The 22,304-nt window shown below is 36.7% G+C and overlaps 1 protein-coding gene across 1 annotated transcript; it reads left to right on the top strand.

The window, feature by feature from the left end:
• The first annotated feature begins 11,008 nt into the window (after nt 1-11,008).
• On the top strand, nt 11,009-17,661 carry LOC118580503 (NKG2-A/NKG2-B type II integral membrane protein-like). The gene is made up of 6 exons (XM_036182270.1): nt 11,009-11,183; nt 11,519-11,620; nt 15,338-15,388; nt 15,856-16,004; nt 17,152-17,252; nt 17,544-17,661. The coding sequence occupies exons 1-6, from the start codon at nt 11,009-11,011 to the stop codon at nt 17,659-17,661; spliced, it is 696 nt and encodes a 231-aa protein (XP_036038163.1).
• The last annotated feature ends 4,643 nt before the right edge of the window (nt 17,662-22,304 follow it).

Here is a 22,304-nt window from a genome sequence, read left to right as displayed (position 1 = left end):
TGGTGGACCATGGCTGTAATCCCAGCACTCGGAAGGCAGAGGCAGGTGGATCTCTGTGAGTTCGAGACCAGCCTGGTTTCCAAAGCGAGTTCCAGGAAAGGCGCAAAACTACACAGAGAAACTTTGTCTCAAAAAAAAAAAAAAAAAGATGCTAATTAATATTTGTAAGTGGTTACATTAAATATTGCAAAGTTTGATCAGTTTTGAACTTTTAGAAGTATTTAGATATTTATAATAATTTCTCCCCAAAGGTTCATTTCTGTGATAATTTTTCCACATAAATTAATTTTATTTTATATTTTAATATGAAAAGATTTCAAATAAAGAAATTAAAATTCTGATTTGTAGAAATAATAATTATTTCACATAGCCTCTACTTTTTCCAACTATCGTAATTAAGCACAGAACATTGCCTCTTCAATAAACCTCAGCAAAGTACACAATAATTTCCAAAGTTACAATATTTGCACAGGTGTTATTTTGTCTTGATCTCAGCCTACTCAAAAGTGATCATGACATTTAGGTGTAATAAACAATATGAATTAGTCGATAAATCTTCACAAGTAAAGACTTTAGGAAAACATTTATTCTTATACAATATAAAAGAAAAACTTTAAAGTCGGTATGTCCTTTGGTATAGCTTGCCTCAAATTTTCTACTGTTTCTACCTGGCAGGATTTAAATAATTGTTCTGTTTCAAAAGAGTGATTTTTGTGCTGTGGTTTTTGGGACATATGTAGAGTAAGTTTTTCTTTGTTTTCATCATATGGATACAGATTTAGGAATGAGTGCCTGATTTTTCTGTGCATGTGTGTATTTAGTGTGTGTGCTGTCTGATATGTAACAGCCTATGAATGTGTAAGACTGCAATTTGTACATGGCTGTGTATCATTCTGTAAATTCAAAGTCATTAGATATAAATTCTGTTACTGGAAGATAATTTTTAATCTTTGTTATGCCATTGTGATACAAAGGAGTGGTTAACATCTTACAGTAGTTGTTGTCACATTAGTGTAGAAAGAAAATTTGAATTGAGAGTTTGATTTCCTGCCCCCATAAGAACTATGCTTTATAGGCTTGAGGTGGGGTAGATTAATGGCAAACATACTTGATGTGCATGGCTGGGGACCAGCATTTGGATCTCCAGCAAACATATACATTCTTGAGAAGTGTGTTCACAGCAGGTAATCTCAGAGTATGGGAGGCAGACATCAGAGATTATTAGAGTAAGCTGGGCAACTAGAGCAGCCATGTCAGTGAGTTCTGGGGTCACCCAGAGAACCTGCCTCAATGTAGAAGATATAGAGCAACCGATTTTCTCACCTTTGTGACATAAACAAGTTGTGGGCATATGAGTCCTTCATTCATGATCTGAAAATAGTCAATTATACCTCAGCAATATAAAACATAAATGAAATACTATGAAGCCAAAAAGGGAAATATATATTCAGAGACTTGTAAATAAGTAAAGAAACACATGTACAAGAATATGGAAAAGTTTTACTACTATAATATTGACAGATAAGAAATGAAGATTCTTCTCAGTGGCAGATAAAACCTTCAAATAGGATCATGATAAAGGACACAAAACAAACCTTAAAATATTGAGATAATTCTTCTGTGTCACATAGGTGAGAATTTTTGATTTACTTTATTTACTACATAGTTATATTTGAATTTGTGTCATTTAAAACTAAATATTCCAAACTCTGTCCCAGTTGCCCTCCAGCAGGCAGAACACCTGGGGAAGCCCCACATACACACACCAAGACCCCCCCCCCACCAGACCCTGCAATCTACATGCCCTGCCCCCATATCCATCAGTCTGAGAACCCAGCCACTCCCTGAGGCACTGAAACCAAACCACCAGCCCTCATTGGAACAAGAGTAACCTCCCGAGACAGGGAATCTACCATGCCTCATTAGACCAAGAGTGTCTTTCTGAGATGTAGAATCTGCCACCTCTCATTGGACAAAGAGAGGCTTCCTGAAACACAGACTCTGTCAGCTCTGACTGGACCAAGAGCCCTGATAAGACCAAGTGTGGCACTGTGAGTCACAGAATCAACAAGCTTGGGTTGACCCAAGAGCAGACACAGACACAACAAGCACAGAGTGGACCAATAGCAACTCGTTCAGACACAGGCAACTCTTGTACCTATTAGAGGATGAGATGGGCAGACATCAAGGCAAAATTACATGCAACAAAATAAAGAGCAATACAGCATCACCAGAACCTAGCCCTCCTCCAAGAGCAACACCTGAACATCACACTGTAGAAAAATCAGAAGAAAGTGACCTTAAGAATAGCATCATGAAGATGCTAGAGGCCTTTCAAGAAAAAAAGAAATTGAACAAAAGACAAACAAAAAATTGGAAGAAATCAATAAAATCCCTTCAAGAAAACCAAGAAACCCATGAAAAAGCAATTAAACATGTGAGGGAAACAGTTCAAGACCATAAACGGGAAATAGAAACAATGAAGAAGATGCAAACAAAGGAATGCTGGAAAAAGAAAATCTGAGTAAATGAACATGAAAAACAGAGGTAAGCATAACCAACAGAATACAAGAGATAGAAGAAAGAATCTCTGGTGTAGAGGATTCAAAAGAAGAAATAAATTCATCAATCAAGAAAATACCAAAACCAACAATGTCATAACACAAAACATCCAGGAACCATGAAAAGGCCAAATGTAAGAATAATAGGGATAGAAGAAGGAGAATACCAACTCAAAGGCACAGAAAATATATTCAACAAGATCATAGAAGAAAACATTCCCAACTTAAAGAAGGAAATATCTATGAAGATACAAGAAGCCTATAGAACACCAGACTAGTCCCCCCCAAAAGTCCCCTCACCATATAATAATCGAACAACTAAACCTACAAAAAAAAGAAAGAAAATTAAAAGCAGCAAAGAAAAAGGCCAAGTGACTTATAAAGGTAATCCATCAGAATAACAATTGATTTTCCAATGGAGACTTTCAAAGCCAGAAGGACCTGGAAAGGTGTAATGCAGACACTAAGAGACCATGGATTCCAGCCTAGACTAATATGCCCAGCAAAACTTTCAGTCACCATAGACAGAGTGATCAAGACATTCCAAGACAAAACCAGATTTAAACAATATCTAACCACAAATCCATCCCTACAGAAAGCGCTAGAAAGAAAATTCCAACCTAAGGAAGTGTGATACACCCTCAGAAACACAGGCAATAGATAACCCCATAGCAGTAAATCCCAAAAAAGAGAAATATATGCACACTACCACCAAAAGATAACAGGAACTAACAATCACTGGTCATTAATATCCCTTAATATCAGTGGACTTAATTCACCTATAAAAAGACACAGGCTAACAGAATGGATACAAAAACAGGACCCATCTTTCTGCTGCATACAAGAAACACGCCTCAGTTTCAAAGATAGACACTATCTCAGAACAAAAAGCTAAGAAAAGTCTTACCAATCAAATGGTCTTAAGAAGCAAGCTGGTGTATCTATCCTAATATCCAATAAAATAGACTTCAAACTAAAATCAATTAAAAGAGATCAAGAAGGACATTACATACTCATCATAGGAAAGATCCACCAAGATGAAGTTTCAATTCTGAACATTTATGCCCCTAACACAAGGGCACCCACATATGTAAAAGAAACATTACTAGGGTTTAAACCACATATAAAACCCCACACATTAATAGTGGGAAACTTAAACACTCCACTCTCATCACTGGACAGATCTGCCAGATTGAAAATTAATAAAGAAATAAGGCACTTAAGTGATGTTATGACTCAAATGGACTTAATTGATATCTACATAACATTCCATCCTAACAAAAAAATACCTTCTTTTCAGCACCCCATGGAACCTTCTTTAAAATTGATCACATACTCAATCACAACAGATACAAAAAAAATACCTGGAATAACCTTCTATATTCTATCAGACCACCATAGTTTAAAGTTACAACAAAAATTACAGAAAGCCTACAATCTCATGGAAATTGAATAATGCTTAACTGAATCCCCAATGGGTCAAGGAAGAAATAAAGAAAGAAATTACAGACTTCCTAGAGATCAATGTAAACGAATATACTACATAACCAATCTTATGGGACACTATGAAAGCAGTGTGAAGAGGAAAATTCAAAGCACTAAAATGCCCACATAAAGAAGATGGAGAAATCTCACACTAGTGACTTAAAAGCACACCTGAAAGCTCTAGAACAAAAAGAAGCAAAGTCACTCAGGAGGAATAGATGCTAGGAAATAATCAAATTGAGAGATGAAATCAATAAAATAGAAACAAAGAGAACAATACAAAGAATCAATGAAACAAAGAGTTGGTTCTTTGAGAAAATCAACAAGAGAGACAAGCCCTTATCCAGACTAACCAAAAGGTAGAAAGAAAGCATCCAAATTAGTAATCAGAAATGAAAAGGGGGACATAACAACTGACAATGAGGAAATCCAGAGAATCATCGGGTCATACTTCAGAAACCTCTTCTCCACAAAAGTAGAAAAATCTAAAAAAAAAAAAAAAAGGACAATTTTCTAGATAGTTACCACATACCTAAGTTAAATCAAAGCCAGATGAACCATCTAAATACACTAATAACCCCTAAGGAAATAGAAACAGCCATTAAAAGTCTCCCAATCAAAAAAATCCCAGGACCAGATCTTCAAGGAAGATTTAATACCAATACTCTTTACATTGTTCCACACAATAGAAGCAGAAGGAATATTACCAAACTCCTTCTATGAGGCTACAATCACCCTGATTCCCAAGCCAAACAAAGATGCAACAAAGAAAGAGAATTACAGACCAGTCTCCCTCATGAACATTGATGTAAAAATACTCAATAAAATATTGGCAAACAGACTCCAAGAACACATCAAAACAATTACTTATCATGATCAAGTAGGCTTCATCCCAGAGATGCAAGGTTGGTTCAACATATGTAAGTCTGTCAAAGTAATACACCATATATACAAACTGAAAGCAAAAAAACACATGATCATCTCATTAGATGCTGAAAAGGCATTTGACAAAAATCCAACATCCTTCATGATAAAGGTCTTGGAGAGATCAGAAACACATGGAATGTACCTAAACATAATAAAGGCAATTTACAGCAAGTCAACAGCCAACATCAAAGTAAATTGAGAGAAACTCAAAGTGATTCCACAAAAATCAGGAACAAGACAAAGCTGTCTATTCTCCCCATATTTATTCAATACAGTACTTGAAGTTCTAGCTAGAGCAATAAGACAACAAAAGGAGGTAAAGGGGATACAAATTGGAAAGGAAGAAGTCAAACTTTCACCATTTGCAGATGACATCATAGTATACATAAGTGACCCAAAAAATTTGACCAAGGAACACTTACAGCTGATAAACACCTTCAGTAATGTGGCAGGATACAAGATAAACTCAAAAACATCATTAGCCTTCCTATATACAAATGACAAATGGGCACTGAAAGAAATCAAAGAAACATCACCTTTTACAATAGCCACAAATAATATAAAATATCTTGGGGTAACTCTAACTAAGCGAGTGAAGGACCTTTAAGTCTCTGAAGAAAGAAATTGAAGAAGATATCAGAAAATTGAAAGATCTCCCATGCTCATGGATAGGTAGTTTTTACATAGTAAAAATAGCAATCTTACCACAAGCAATCTACAGATTCAATGCAATCCCCATCAAAAACCCAACACAATTCTTCACAGACTTGGAAAGAACAACACTTAACTTTATATGGAAAAACAAAAAAAAACAGGAAAGCCAAAAGAATCTTGTACATAAAGCAACCTCTGGAGGCATCACAATCCCTGACTTCAAGCTCTACTGTAGAGCTACTGTAATGAAAACAGCTTGGTACTGGCATAAAAACCGACATGTGGACCAATGGAACCAAACTGAAGACCCTGACATTAATCCGCATATGTATGAACACCTAATTTTTGACAAAGAAGCCAAAACTGTGCAATGGAAAAAAGAAAGCATCTTTAAAAAATTGTGCTGGCATAACTGCATGTCAACATGTAGAAGACTGCACATAGATCCATATCTGTCACCATGCACAAAACTTAAGTCCAAGTGGATCAAAGACCTCAACATAAATTCAGTTATTCTGAACCTGACAGAAGAGAAAGTAGAAAGTAGTCTTGAATGCACTAGCACCAGTGATCACTTCCTAAATAAAACACCAATAGCACAGACACTGAGAGCAACAATTAACAAATAGGACCTCTTGAAACTGAGAAGCTTTTGCAGGGCAGAGGACACTATCAATAAGACAAAACAACAGCCTACAGAATGGGAAAAGATCTTCATCCACCCTACATCTGACAGAGGACTGATATCCAGAATGTATAAAGAACACAAGAAACTAGACATCAAAATACCAAACAATCCAATTTAAAAATGGGCTAGAGAGATGAACAGAGAATTCTCAACAGAAGAAGCTAAAATGGCTGAAAGACATTTAAGAAATTGCTCAACATCCTTAATCATCAGGGAAATACAAATCAAAATGACTCTGAGATACCATCTTACACCTGTCAGAATGGGTAAGATCAAAAACACTGAAAACAGTTTATGTTGGAGAGGATGTAGAGCAAGGGGAACACTCCTCCACCATTGGTGGAAATGCAAACTGGTACAGCCACTTTGGAAATCAGTATGGTGCTTTCTCAGAAAATTGGGAATCAATCTTCCTTAAGACCCAGCTATAACATTCTTGGGTATATATTCAAGGAATACCCAATCATACCACAAGGACACATGCTTAACTATGTACATAGCAGCATTATTTGTAATAGCCAGAAGCTGGAAACAACCTAGATGTCCTTCAACTGAAGAATGGATAAAGAAAATGTGGTACATATACACAATGGAGTACTACTCAGAAGAGAAAAACAATGACATCATGAGGTTTGTAGGTAAATGGATGAAAATAGAAAATATCATCCTGAGTGAGGTAACCCAGACTCAGAAAGACAAACATGGTATGTAGTCACTCATAAGTGGATACTAGATGTAAAGCAAAGGATAACCAGACTGCCACTCATAGCTCCAGGGAGGCTAGCAAGTAAAGAGGACCCTAGGAAAGACACAGGGATCACCCAACAACAAAGAAATGGATGAGATCTACATATGTCAACTGGGGGTAAGGGGGGAAATGGAGGGCAAGGGTCAGGGGAAATCTAGCTTATTGGAGCAGGAGGTCCCAGCTGGAACAGGAACAGAGGGGAAGAACAAGAAAGAGATACCATGATAAATGAAGACACCATGAGAATAGGAAGAAGCAGAGTGCTAGAGAGGTCCCCAGGAATCTACAAAGATGACTCCACTATAGACTACTGGCAATGGTCAAGACGGTGCCTGAGCTGACCTACTCTGGTGATCTGATGGTCGAACACTCTAACAGTCATGGATAGAACTCTCATCCAGTGACTGATGGAAGCAGATGCAGAAATCCATGGACAAGCCCCAGGTGGAGCTCCATGGCTCCAATCAATGAGAGAGGGAAGAGGGATCATATGAGCAAGAGATATTGAGACCATGATTGGAAAAAGACAAGTAGCCAAACTAGTAGAAACACATGAACTGTGAACCAATAGCTGAGGAACCCACATGGAACTGGATTAAGCCCTCTGGATAAGTGAGACAGTTGTTTAGCTTGAACTGTTTGGGGGGCCCCCAGGCAGTGAGACCTGGACCTGTCCTTAGTGCATGATCTGGCCTTTTTAGAACCTAGTGCCTATGCTGAGACACTTTGCTCAGCCTCGGTGCAGGGAGGAGGGAATTGGACCTGATCTAACTGAAAGTACCAGGCTCTGTTGACTCCCCAGGGAGACATTGCCTTGGAGAAGGTGGGAATGGGGGTGGGTGGGAAGCCTGGGTGGTGGGAGGAGGGAGGACAAGGGAATCTATGGTTGATATGTAAAATGAATAGAAAATCTCCTAATTAAAAAAAAACTATATATTCCTATTAAAATATAGTTACATTAAGAGTAAATAGTTGAATAATAAATGTACTTATCTAATATTCTAATTGCTGTCATACTGACACAGTATAACACTGATAATATCAATAATATTTTACCCACTAAACATAATTATTTTCATTAAAGGAATTGTAAAGAAACATATTTATGAAAATAAAACAAAATGTAGTCACTTCAAGAATTTTAACAAAAATGTTACGTGACATTTTTGTGGGGTTTTGCACAAGTCATTAGAACTTGAAAAATGTATTGATTACACTAGCATCAAGTTAATCTCAGTTGATAATGTTACTATGAGTTTTATAATGTTTTCATGATTTTTCCATGATATATGTGATACAATATGGCTATGCAGAGAAAAATGTATATAATATCATTTATACTTGGTGTGGCAGCATCTAGCAGAGATAGAGGAAGAGAGAGATTTAAAAATCTACCCAAGCAAACACCCAAACAACCCAAGCTATTGCCAAGGCTATGGATGGCTTTCTGCTAACTGACAGTGAGGCTTTATTGCAGAAAACAAGACACACAGATCTCATTGAATGTGAGGAGGTTGGGCTGGTTCCTATATACAGACTTCACTTCTATTGACTAATGTTCATGATACTAGAAGATACTGCTTGCTACTGCAAAAGAAAAGTAAACACCAACCCAGCTAAAAGAGTGACCTGCTTGCAAGATATTCTGGAGCAAATAGTGGCACAAAGCTTGTGAGAATAACAACCAATATCTGATTAAGGTTCACTCCATGAGATGAAACTCATACACAATGCTGCTTGATGACCAAGAACATGAGAGTAGCTAGACCAGAGACCAGGGGGAAAATCAAACATTCGTGTTCTGCTAAAAGAAGTAGCAATAAAATGACTCATAAATGACATTATGCTATACTCATAGATAAGTGTTTTGCTCAGCCATCTTCAGAGAATCTTCTCTTTGCATCAGAAGAGAACAAATTCAGAGACCCACATCTGGACAATGTGCAGAGTGTGAGAGACCTTGGAACACTCAGTCCTAAATAGGATATTTCCATCAAATCTCTCCAGTCAGGCCTTGGGGAACTCTGCAAACGAGAAGACAAAAAGAGTGTAAGAGCCAGAGTGGATGGAAGACACCAAAGAATCAAGGCCTTCCAGACACAACAGGGCTTGCACACACATGAGCTCACAGAGATTGTGTGGCAGCATGCACAGGACCTGCATGGGACTGCACCAGAGAGAAATACTAGAACTGAAGGGAGAAGTGGACACATGACCCCTACCTAACCTGAAGGCTACCTCTATTGGGGGCCACTTGCAAATGAAATTTTAATTTTCTCCAAAGGAGTCACACTGAGGAAAAAAAAACATTCTTAAATAGGCCCCAATCTAAGCTGTAGATGGTCAACACAAAACAAACTGGATGGCACATTTGGAGGTTCTTTGACTCATAATGTTAAGTCAGATTTAGTTTTCTTTTGTTTTGTTGGATTTGAATTTATAGGTCCTTTTTCATATATATTATGGTGTCTAGTTTTGGCTTTTTTTTGGAATTCCTATGTGATAATGTGTGTATCTCTGCATGTACATGTACTTACTGTGCTTTTTCTTTGGCTCTTTTTCTTGTTTGGTCCTCTATTTCTGTTATGATTTATTTGCTTTTCATTTATATTATATTATATTATATTATATTATATTATATTATAACCCCTTAGATGCCTGTTTGTTTTCTTAAGGAGAAACAACTAGACTGTGGAGTCAGAGGGGAGGGTAGATGTGGAGGAATTGGAAGGTGTAGAGGGAGAGGAAGCTGTAATCAGAATATATTATATGAAAAAGTCTTTTTCAGAAGTAGTGAAAACCCTCTAAGAATCTCTTGTAAGAGGAAGCATGGTGATTAATTTTCTCACCTTTCCAGAACACATAGCAGTTCTTGTGAGATACTCAGAAAATGACACACTACACAGCCCACTTAGTTGACCACTATGTCCTTTCAACAAGAACCCAAAGTGACCTACATTGTAAAGGTGTGATGAGAAAAACTGATTTCAAAATCAGCCGAGTATGAGAATTTCCTGTTCAACCTTCAGTGACACATTGGTGAGAAATCTCCTTTTCCACTCTTGACTCACTCTGAGCCTCACAGTGCAGACTGTTCAGTTCGCTGTCACTGTTGTCCTAGGTTTCTGTGACTGACTTTCACCTGTTGGTGCTCAGCTCCCACAGGCTCCTGTGAACTCCACACTTCACTGCAGGAGGCCTGGCTTTCTGGCAACAGAGGGAGCTTCTCACTGCTCCCTTGTCTCCACCAGCCCTGTCATTGAAGAGACACCACAAATGCTACATGTGGAACAACTGAGGCACAGTTCTGCTGCAGGGAATCAAACTGGAATGTGGATGCTCTAAACAACTCGGATAAATCCAAGCGCATGGGACACACTGAAAGGTTGTCTCAAAGTTCTGTCCTTGTTGTCTGTGGAGAGTCAGTCACCCACTCATGTTTGTGTCTTATTTATCAATATAATTAAACCTACAGTTTGTGTTTTATTTTCAATATAATTAAACCTACAGCCTCCAGAGACCTGATGGTGAAGTGTGGATTTTAAGTGTTGCAATCTGTGCTCTGTGGATCCTTGGATAACAAAGTATTGATTTATCCCAGAGGGCACAGATTGAGAGCTTCACATGCCAATCTGGGTATTAACTACCTTACATGCTCTATATTATATATACTTGAACTTAGATTTTAGAAGAATAAGCAGAGTTATTAGATTCTAAATGCTAATAACTTTTTAACAGTCACATGTTATAAGGCTCAAAGCCAGAATTAATTCTAGATTTATTTTTTAACTATAACACATGAACTCAAAGCCCAAGATAAATTTAGGTATTTCACCTGTACAAAAGCTCCAGTTCTCTGGCTCCTCCTTTCGTTGACTGCATCAGATTGTGTAGCTTCTTAAGTAGAATCACCATAGCACATGTCATTGGGCTGTAGTGTGAGTCATGAGTCATCTGCTCAGAACTGAACATGCCTCAGGACCCAGGGAAGCAGCAGAGGAAACCCAGGGGCACTTGCAGCTCCATTTCAGTAACCCAGCAGGAAATCATCTGATGGAGTTCAGCCTTCAAAATGCTTCCCAGAAGCATGTCAAGATCAGCAGGCACTGCCACTGCAAAAGTAAGGCATTGGATGGACCTTTCAGTGTGTAACTGCTCTGGGGTGCCGGCTGGCATGCAGTCAGGAGTGGGCTCCTTACTGGAAGGAAAGGAAGCGCTAACTTGGCTCATGGTGTTATAATTTAAGATGTGAACACAGTTTCCATTCAGAACATTGTTGCAAGAATGTATGATCATTGTGTTTAATGAAATTGCAATGATATTTCCTACAGACCAATTACAGCATAGAGGAGGTCCTGAGGGCTGTGTTTCTTCTGTCTCTGAGCTCTCTTCTGTATAAACACTGTGAACATCTGTGTCCACTTTCTCTCTCATCACTTCCATTTATCTCTGCAGAGTTTTTATCACCTCCAGAGAAGCTCATTACTGGGATCCTGGCCATCATCTGGTTTGCCTTATTGGTCGCCTTGGTGATGACAACCAGAGTTGTCCCTCCATGTAAGCATGCTCTTGAGAGATTATATGGCAGCTTTCCTCTTTAATAACAAAGTATCTTTTAATGTTCCTGCCTATTAAGGAAAAATAGCTTTTACTTTCAAGTACATATATGGATTAAATGTCGAATGGTTGTCCTAATTTTGTCAAAATTACATATAATAGGGTATTATAATACGTGCACTTTTAAGTATAGAGATTATGATTTTATAATTCAACAACACAATTTAGAATACTTTTCTAAGAATAACAATTTAAGTTTTGAAAGTGCCCCCCCTCTAGTCGGTTGTACTGTGAAGATGCTGAATTTTAAGATTTCATTGACCTAATTTTCCCCAAAGTTTTGACCATATCATTCATAATATAGCAATTGCAAATGTATTCTGTATTACTCTTATTCAAATAGTACATAAATTTCAAACTAAAGGATTAAAATTGTTATGATTATTTAGATGTCAAATTTACTAAGAATTACTTTAACTCTCCAGCTACTGAAGCAAAACAGAAGATCCACTTCTTCCTGATTACAAGTGAGAAAGGTACAATTCAACTGTACATGTTCTGATGCTTGTACACATTATAATCTGTGCCTAACTTAAGCCATGCAATGACAGTAATATACTTCTGGGAAGAGAATAATCCAGAGGCATGAAAACTAAATTCTCATAAATCAACATTAAAGGATGAAAATCCCTTTTGTTGTGAAATAAATAATCATGTAAAATAACCATGTAACAATTTTGATAATTGGCTTAAGTTTCCTATTGACAAACCATGATGCCTCATAAATGAATTCTGTCTTTTAGAATAGAGGTTGTATTCAGTAATTGTGAAGAAAAACTTGGGATGGAATTTGGTTTTGGTTTAATATTCTTAATATGGACATATAAACTGTGGACCAGAGCTTGATGAACTGCTTGAGTGTGTTTGAGTGTGCATTTTGTTTATAATGAACCAGATTCTGGGGTGCACAGCTATATTTTATACATGGATGTTCAAAACTATGCAAACATAAAATTAATTTTTATTATTAAGTACATATTGCTTCTATGAGGGAGAGGAGCTTGTTCCTGCCTCAACTTAGTATGCCAGACTTTGTTGACTCACCAAAGAAGGTCTTACCCTCTCTGAGGAGTGGATGGTGGTAGAATTGGGTAGGGGTGGGTGAAAGAAATGGAGGGGGACCTGGGATAGGTATGTAAAATGAAAAAAAAAACCTTTTTAAAAATAAATAAATTGAAAAAAGTATATCAGAAAAAAAAGCCGAAAGAACAAAAGAACAGTAGCTTTTAATTTAAAATTTAAAGTATATATTTGGATTAAATGTGAAATGGTTGTTATGATTTTTGTCAATATCATGAATATCAGAGCAATATATGGAATGTTTACTTTTGACTTTATCAGTGATTTCAGAACTCAACATAGTTTAGAACCTTGGAAACTCTTTACTTAGATACTGTTTTGAAAGAGATTTTTACATAGGTTATATGATTTTAAAAAATGTTTAAATTTGGTCTTTCAGTAAAGTAGTTTTCACCATATTATTTTTTGACAATTTCAATTGTATTCCACTGTGCCCCAATTAAGATAGTACATCAGCTTCAGTCTAAGAAACCAAAATTGTTGCAATATATTAAATGTTTACTTTCATGAGAATTATTTTATTTTTTTTGTTTTTTTTTTAATCTTTTCTCTATCATTTTTTTATTATGTGTTTTAATTTGATACATCAGCCATGGGTTCCCCTGTCCTCCCCCTCCCGCACCCACCCCCACCTTTCCCCTCAGCCCCTCCCCTCCCTTGCCATGTCCTCCAGGATCAAGACTCCCCTGGGGATTCATTTAAACCTGGTGGATTCAGTACAGGCAGGTCCTGTCCCCTCCTTCCAGACTGAGCATGTGTCCTTGTGTAAGCCCCAGGTTCCAAACAGCCAGCTCATGCACTAAGGACAGGTCCAGGTCCCACAGCCTGGGTTCCTCCCAAACAGATCAATCTGTTCAATTGTCTCACTTATCCAGAGGGCCTGATCTAGCTGGGAGCTCCACAGCCTTTAGTTCATAATTCATGTGCTTTCTTTCAATGGGCTATTTGTCCCTGTGCTTTTTCCAATCTTGGATTCAACAATTCACGCTCTTGCAGTCCCTCCTCTTTCTTGACAGTTGGACACCTAGAGCTCCACCCGGGGCCTGACTGAGGATCTCTGCATCCACTTCCATCAGTTATTGGATGAGAGTTCCAAGATGACTGTTAGGGTGTTTAGTCATCTGATCACCAGACTAGGTCAGATCAGGCTTTCTCTCGATCATTGCCTACTGCATGAATCTTAAAGGTACTTGTTAATGAAACTCAAACCCGAGGCCAGTTATTAGGGTGGATGCTGGAAGATCAGAGAAGCAGAACAAGCCATGGCTATCTCACCTTGCTAGGTCCTCAGGTGATCCTTTTTCCTCAGTCTGGAAGCTTCTGAGTCCTCCTCCACATGAATCTCAGCTGAACTGTGTGGCTCCAAAGCCTGAATACTTCTCCAGTTATGCTTAACTACATGCTTTTCTCCTCCTCTAATTCCTGGTCCTCATGCCTTATATACTTTTCTCTTACTGCCCCCACTCCTTGGGATTAAAGGTTGGGTTTCTGAGATTAAAGGTGTGGGTCACCATGCTTAGCTGTTTCTAAAGTGGCCTTGAACTCAGAGATCCACCTGGCTCTGCCTCCCAAGTGCTGGGATTAAAGGTGTGTACCACCACCGCCCAACTTCTGTTAGGGCTTACTCTTCCTATTTTCTAGCCACCATTTTTGGCTTTGTTCTAGTGGCTGTCTGTTCTCTGACCCCAGATATGTTTATTTTGGGGTACACACAATACCCACCACATTTGCCAGCAGACTACAGAGGATATATCATTGTGGATTTCTGGGGACCTCTCGAGCACTCTGCCTATTCCTGGTCTCATGTGGTCTTCTTTTATCATGGTCTGTTATTCCTCATTCTCCCTTTCTGTTCTTGATCCAGCTGGGATCTCCTGATCCCCTAAGCTTTCTTTCCTTCAAATCTTGCCCTTCATTACTCCCACTGTCATCCAGGTTGTTCATGTAGATCTCATCCATTTCTCTGTCATGGGTGATCCTTGGGTCTTTCCTAAGGTCCCGTTTTCTAGGAAGCCTCCCTGGAGTTGTGTAGCAGTCTAGTCATCTTTGTTTTACATCTAGTATGCTCCTATGAGTGAGTACATACCATGTTTGTCCTTCTGAGTCTGGGTTACCTCACTCAGGATGATTTTTTCTAGATCCATCCATTTGCCTGCAAACCTCATGATGTCATTGTTTTTCTCTGCTGAGTAGTACTCCATTGTGTATATGTACCATATTTTCTTTATCCATTCTTCAGTTGAAGGGCATCTAGGTTGTTTCCAGATTCTGGCTATTACAAACAATGCTGATACGAACATAGCTGAGCAAATGCCCTTGTGGTATGATTGAGCATTCCTTGGGTATATGCCCAAGAGTGTTATAGCTGGGTCTTGGGGGAGATGGATTCCCAATTTTCTAAGGAAGCACCATATTGATTTCAAAAGTGGCTGTGCAAGCTTGTATTCCCACCAGCAGTGGAGGAGAGTTTCCCTTGCTCCACATCCTCTCCAGCATAAGCTGTCTTCTGTGTTTTTGATCTTAGCCATTCTGACAGGTGTAAGGTGGTATCTCAGGAGAATTATTTTAAACCTCCAGATCCTGAAGAAATAGCCCAGATCAATTCCTACCTGACAGGAACCCAGAAAGGCACACCTCTCTTGTCAAAGTTCTGATGCTTGTACACTTTATAATCTGTGTCCCACTAAAGCTATGCAACAGTGATAGTAGATTTTTAGGAAAAAAAATCTAGAAACGTGAACACTACATGTTCATCAGTAAATACTAAGGATGATAACTTCTTTGTCCCACAATAAGAAAATTTTTAATAACTGACTTAATCTTCCTACTGGTGGACTATGATAAGACAGACACAAACTCATTAATCTGGAATAGAGTTTATGTTCATTGACTCTGAGAAATATGAAAGATAAAGACTTGTTTGTTTAGTTTAGATAGACAAACACAGAGCCAAAGGGCAGACTCTTTTCTTTGTGTGCTTGACTGTACATTTTGTTTATATTTATCAGACTGTAGGCTGTGTAGATACATATTTTACATGGATGTTCAAACCTAGGAAAACATTAATTTTCACTATTAAATTCATCTTTCCTCAGCATACCCTTGTGGTCATTGTTCAGAGTGGATATCCTATTCCCACAATTGCTATTACATTGGTGTGGAGAAAAAAACTTGGAATGACAGTTTAGTGTCCTGCACTTCCAAAAACTCTACTTTGCTCTACATAGACAGTGAAGAGGAGCAGGTAAGAAGCAGCTGCTGTGTGTCAATCATTGCTTAAGTTTCTTCCAGTCAATGGGATGTGTGTAGAGTCCATTCATATTCTTATACATGTTTAATGTACTTACAACTCTGTATAATATTTCATTGATTAATTTTGCAATGTTTTATTTGTATTTGTGTACTGGTGGTGAATATTTATTTGCAGATTTATTTTTTTATTTTATGAAAGTTATTCTTTTTGTTTTGTTTTGGTTTTTTTTTTTTTTTGGTTTTTCAAGGCAGGGTTTCTAGTAGCTTTGTTGATGGCCTGGAACTCACTTTGTAGACCAGGCTGGCCTTGAACTCACAGAGATCCACCTGCCTCTGCCTCCTGAGTGCTGGGATTACAGGCATGTGCCACCACTGCCCAGAGAAAATCACCCTTATACATGTGCATTTAGTCTGAAATTAACTTTGCCATTTAAATTTATCCATACACAATAAAATATATACATGTCTGATAGGGAACAGTGATCAGAAAGACACTAGGTGGAGGTAATTATAATCATATAATGAAAAGTAGGCAGACATATCCATTTCCTTCATGTCTTTTCACTATGCATATTCTCCTCACGTCTTCTTGAACAAAATCATTTTTCTGACTTTTGCTATAGTTGGCCATATATGCCTTTGAATTTTATAAGACAAGGACCTGACATATATATGCACTGTTACATAGATATCCTGTAACTCAGTGTTTCTCAAATCATGGGTTACAATTCCTTTGACAGTGGAATAACTCTTTCTCAATAGGGGTCACCTAGGACCATAGGAAATATCAGATATTTATATTATAATTCTTAATAAGTAGAATTAGAGTTATGAATTCAACACAGAAATAATTTTATGGTTTTCAATTTTAGAATTAATATAGATTGAATTATATGAAACAACTGCCAAATGCCCCACTCATGAAGGAATACAGCTTCTAAATATAAACATTTATAAGTTAATTAAAACTTTTAGATCAAAATTAAATATATACGTGAGTGTTTTGGCAGTAAAAGAAGTGTTCTCAACTTTAATGTGTTGATTAGTATTGGACAATAACTCTACTATGACAGAATACACTTTGTTTAAAAAATAGTAAGAACTTTCAAACTTATGGAAATTCCCTGTTTCTCTGGTAGAACTTTCTGCAATCACTCTCATTGGTCTCTTGGACTGGAGTCTTTAGGAAGAGCAAAGATCAGCTCTGGGTTTGGAAAAAAGACTCAACATTCAAACCAAAGTAAGATTTCATGAGTGATGTAATAGACAAGAAAATAAATATACAAACAATACCTCAGAAAAATGGTGTCAGTAAGTGAAGTTGAATTATGAACAGTCAGAATGATGCTGACCTTTGTGAACTGCTCATGTGAATCTGAATGATAGGCTACTTGGCTTGTGTAATAATCAGTGCTTACCACACTTTGCCAACTTGCATGAGATCCTTCTTTTGCAATTGCTTATGTTATAAACTCACTTAGTAGATTATTCACATACAGTATATCTGAATTTTGTGTTTCCACCATTACAGGATAACAGGGTTTTCCAATATGGAACATAACTGTGTCATGCTGTCAAATCCTGGTTTCACAACAGATGACTGCACAGCTTTACATATATATGTTTGTAAGCGTAATTTCAAAAACTAAAACAACTGCACTTGGAATCAGCCAGGTAGTTTTACATTTCATATCTTGAAAATAGATTTATGGTTGTGTACATCTTGAAGTGAATTTTATTATTTGTTATAATAATACATTTTTTTCAAAAACAACCATTGAATTTGTTTTTGTATCTGAATCAGTTTGCTATAGATACTCTTTATAATATTAAATTTTAGAACAGATACATATCTCCCAAGAGAATTTGTACAGAAGCACTGTGACATTTCAAATTTGCCATTCAATGTGCTGTCATAGGACTTTGTAGAATTGCTGCAGGAAGCTACAGATTACAAATTGAGTTTTCTTAGTACACTTTGGTTACTCATTTACTAACTACATTTCTACATAGAAGTGCATACCCTTCCTCCTCCTCTCCTAATCCCCCATCCCATTCACTCTTTCTCTGTGTCTGTTCAGAAAAAGCAGGTCTCCCTGGGATATCAACCAAATACCCAGGCACATCAAATTGATATAACACTAGGCACCTTCCCTCATATTAAGGATGAATGAGGCAACTAGAATGAGAAAAGGGGTCCCAAAAGTAGGCAAAAGTGTAAAAGTCCCATAAGAAGACCAAACTACACACCTGTAACATAGATGCAAAGGACCTAGGTCAGTCCCATGCAAGCTCCCTGATTGTCAGTTCAGACTCAGTGAGTCCAGGTTAGTTGATTCTATGGTTTTTCTTGTGGTGTCCTTAACCCTTCTGGCTCCTACAATCCTTCCTTCCCTTATCCAGAATGATTCACTGAGTTCTGGCTAATGTTTGGCTGTGATGGAGGCTCTCTATGGTGATTATGTCAGGCTCCTGTCTATGAGTATAGCAGGATATTATTAAGAATCATTTCATTGACTTTTATTGCCAGTCATGTTTGGTTCTATTTTAGTTACCTGTTGTTGTTGTTGTTATTGTTTTTCCATATGAAGTTGAGTATTGTTCGTTCAAGGTCTGGAATAAATTGTGTTGGAATTTTGACAGTGATTGCATTGAATCTGTAGATTGCTTTTGGTAGGATTGTCATTTTTACTATGTTAATCCTACTGATACAAGAGCATGGGAGATCTTTCCATCTTCTGATATCTTCTTCAAAGACTTGAAATTCTTGTCATACAATCTTTCAATTGCTTGGTTAGAGTTACCCCCAAGGTATTTTTTATTTATTTAAAGCTATCATGAATAGTGTTGTTTCCTTGATTTCTTTCACAGTCCATCTGTCATTTGTATCTATGAGGGCTACCAATTTTTCATAGCTATGCTGTATCCAGCCACTTCACTGAAGGTGTTTAAAATTTTTAGGGTCACTTATGTATGTGATCATATCAATTTCACATAGTAATACTTTTACTTCTTCCTTTCCGATCTGTATTCCCTTGATCTCCTTCAGTTGTCCAACTGCTTTAGCTAGAACTTCAAGTACTATATTGAACAGATATGGAGAGAGGGTACAGCCCTGTCTTGTTCCTGATTGTGTGTGTGTGTGTGTGTGTGTTTGTGTATGTGTGTGTGTGTGTGTGTGTGTGTGTGTGTGTGTGTGTGTTGTTTCAAGACAGGGTTTCTCTGTGTAGCTTTGCACCTTTCCTGGAATGTGCTCTGTAGTCCAGGCTGACCTTGAACTCACAGAGATGCACCTGCCTTTGCCTCCCTAGTGCTGAGATTTCAGATGTGTGCCACCACTGTCCAGCTTTTTCCTGATTTTAACGTAATTGCTTTGAGTTTCTCTCTATTTAATTTGTATTGGATATCAGCTTGCTGAAAATTGCCTTTGTCATAATTACATATGTCCCCTGTATCCCCAAGATGTCCAAGATTTTTATCATGAAGGGTTGTTGGATTTGACAAAGGGTTTTTGGCACCTAATGAGATGATCATGTGAGGTTGTTTTTTTTTTTTTTTTCAGTTTGATTATATAGTGGATTACATTGACAGACTTTTGAATGTTGAACATCCCTGCATCTCTGGGATGAAGCCTACTTGATCCTGGTGGGTGATCTTTTATATGTGTTCTTGGATTCAGTTTGCATGTATTTTATTGAATACATTATTGCTTCCATGTTCATGAGGAAAATTGGTTTGTAATTCTCTTTCTTTCTTGAGTCTTTAATGCTTTGGATATCAGGGTGACTATGGCCACATGAAATGAATTTGGCAATGTTCCTGAATTGATTTCTTAATAAAGTTTTGATATCTTAGGCCTGTAAAACTTATTATGAAAAAAATTTAAATACAGACATAAAATATTTACACCTTCCTAATACTTTTTCAGGGGACTTTAGTCAGTTTCAAGTGTCTTTTAATTCTTCCTTTTATTTTTAAATTCCCTTTCACATTTATATGTATTGTGCTTGTATGTGTGTGTATGCGCATGTGTGCACCCATGCCTATGCCATTGCACATGCACAGAAGTCAGAAGAGAGTTAACAGGAGTTGATTCTCTCTTCCTGCCATGTGGAAGTCAGGGTTCAAACTCATGTCAAAATGTTTGGTGGCGAACACGTGTACCTGCTGAATCATTCCACAACCCTTTGTTTTGTTTTGGAGACAGTGTCTCCCTGTGTAGCACAGACTTACATAGAACTGTCACCAATCATTCTGTCTCTTGAGAGCGGATTTTACAAGTGTGTGTCACCAAGCTTGGCCTTCTGTCTCTTCAATGAAAATAACTTTGGTCCTTATTGACAGCTTTTGTTGCAATTTAATTCTTGGTCATGATTTTGTAAAGTTTATTATTGTCTACTTTCGGATTCATTTGTTGAGAATTTCATCTTGTTTTGCTTTTCTGGTTGTAATTTTTTACAGATTCATGTTCACATTAAAATCTCTCTTCTGTAATATTGCCTTTGAATAAATCAATTTTTGCAAGAGAAAATTTGTTATATTAGTATTCATAATTGTGAAAATCCATAGTGATACTCTGTTTGTCTCATCATTATTTAGAAATATGCTTCAGATTTAGAAACTACCTGCTTCAAAATTTTGGTCATTTACTGATTTTTTTTTTTCAATAAAGTGAAAGGAATTTCAATGATGTTGACACATGACTGTGGATTTGCTTAGTATAACTGAAAAACTTATTTTATGTTATATTTATTTTTAAATTAATTTATCTTAAATAGCTACAGTTTGAATGTCTTATGCAAGCACAGCTAGTGGCATTAATGGGTACTGTGTAGAGGGCTCATCTCTAAATACTTTCTAATTATACACTTGGAAATACTATTATGGATCTGAGGAAATTTTCCATGTGGACCTAAGAACCTAAGCCTTCTGTGCGAACAGAGGTGAGTATGTAAGTGATTTCCTGTGTTTACTATTTGGGTTAAGTATTTCCATAACCTCACAGATTAATATGCTTACTGAGGTATGATGCAGAAGGATCTAGGTCCTATTCTATTCGCGATTAAACTCCTGTCTTTCAAGCCTATGTTTTATTATTTATTCATTTATTTTTATTTACACAATACCTAATGAAATATTATTAGTGGGTGGCATGGTAATTTCATCATTATTAAATACTCTTCTTCTTCTCCAATAATGGTTATTGTGATCTTATGATAGTACACTATTGGTTCCTTTTTCATTTTGTTTACTTTTGTCTTTGTTTTTGCTTATGATGGGAGTTTCTTATTGATATGAGAAAGTTGAAATATATCCATATTAATTTAACTTGAATATCATTTATATTTAATATGTGTTAAATTACTACATTTATAATTTGCTTGCATATATAATTAATTCTAATTTTCATTTAATTTTGAACACTACTATCTCATGAACTCTAACTTTTTTGTTTGTTTGTCTTTTCACAATATTTTTATTGATCATGTGCCATTACATGAATTTGCTAATTTCTCTTAAATCTGTTAATTTAACTTTAAATATTCTTTAATTTATGCCTCACATTTTACAGTAGAATTCTTTACTCATTAAAATCCAATAAATTAGGAATTTTGCTCTTTTTCAAACAATCAAAAGTTCCAACAACCTTCTACTTTCACTGTTTATTCTATATTTTCTTTCTGAAATGCTCTGATGTAATTCCTGATGCTAACAAACTTTTAAATTTGATATTTTGCCATCACTATTGCACCCCTTTATGATCTATTTAACGACATCAATAATCCCTTCTAATCTTCCTTTTTGTATTTCCAAGACAGTCCACTCACAGGACGAAAAATTTTTCTTTAGAACTTCAAAAGTTTGTTTCCATTAGCTGTAGTAAAGTGGTGACTGTATTTTTGCTAGTTCCTGAAAAGTAAATTACTTTTTCCATCATAATAAAACATAGATATACTTCTTTGTTACTTCCAAATTATTCACCTTTAAGTTTCAGCATTCTTCTAATATGAGCCAATGAAAGTTATTTTAAAAGGACTATCCTGAATGGACAATTTGGAAAAAAAAATGCAGCTATTGTTTTAATACAATTAAAAAAATATTTTCCATATATTAAAAAGTTAAAATCTAACTATTATTGCTATATTAAATCATTTGCTTGATTTTTATATTTTTGTTATATACTGTCTGAACATACATTTCATAGAGCTACATTCCTGAAATGTGAAAGCCCATATCATTGTATATAATAAAAATATAAAAATATGCTCTCTATTATATATAGAGAGAGATA

The sequence above is a fragment of the Onychomys torridus genome, chromosome 3 (genome assembly GCF_903995425.1).
Source record: "Onychomys torridus chromosome 3, mOncTor1.1, whole genome shotgun sequence".
In the NCBI taxonomy this organism is placed as follows: domain Eukaryota; kingdom Metazoa; phylum Chordata; class Mammalia; order Rodentia; family Cricetidae; genus Onychomys; species Onychomys torridus.
This window is presented reverse-complemented; position numbering and strand designations above follow the sequence as displayed.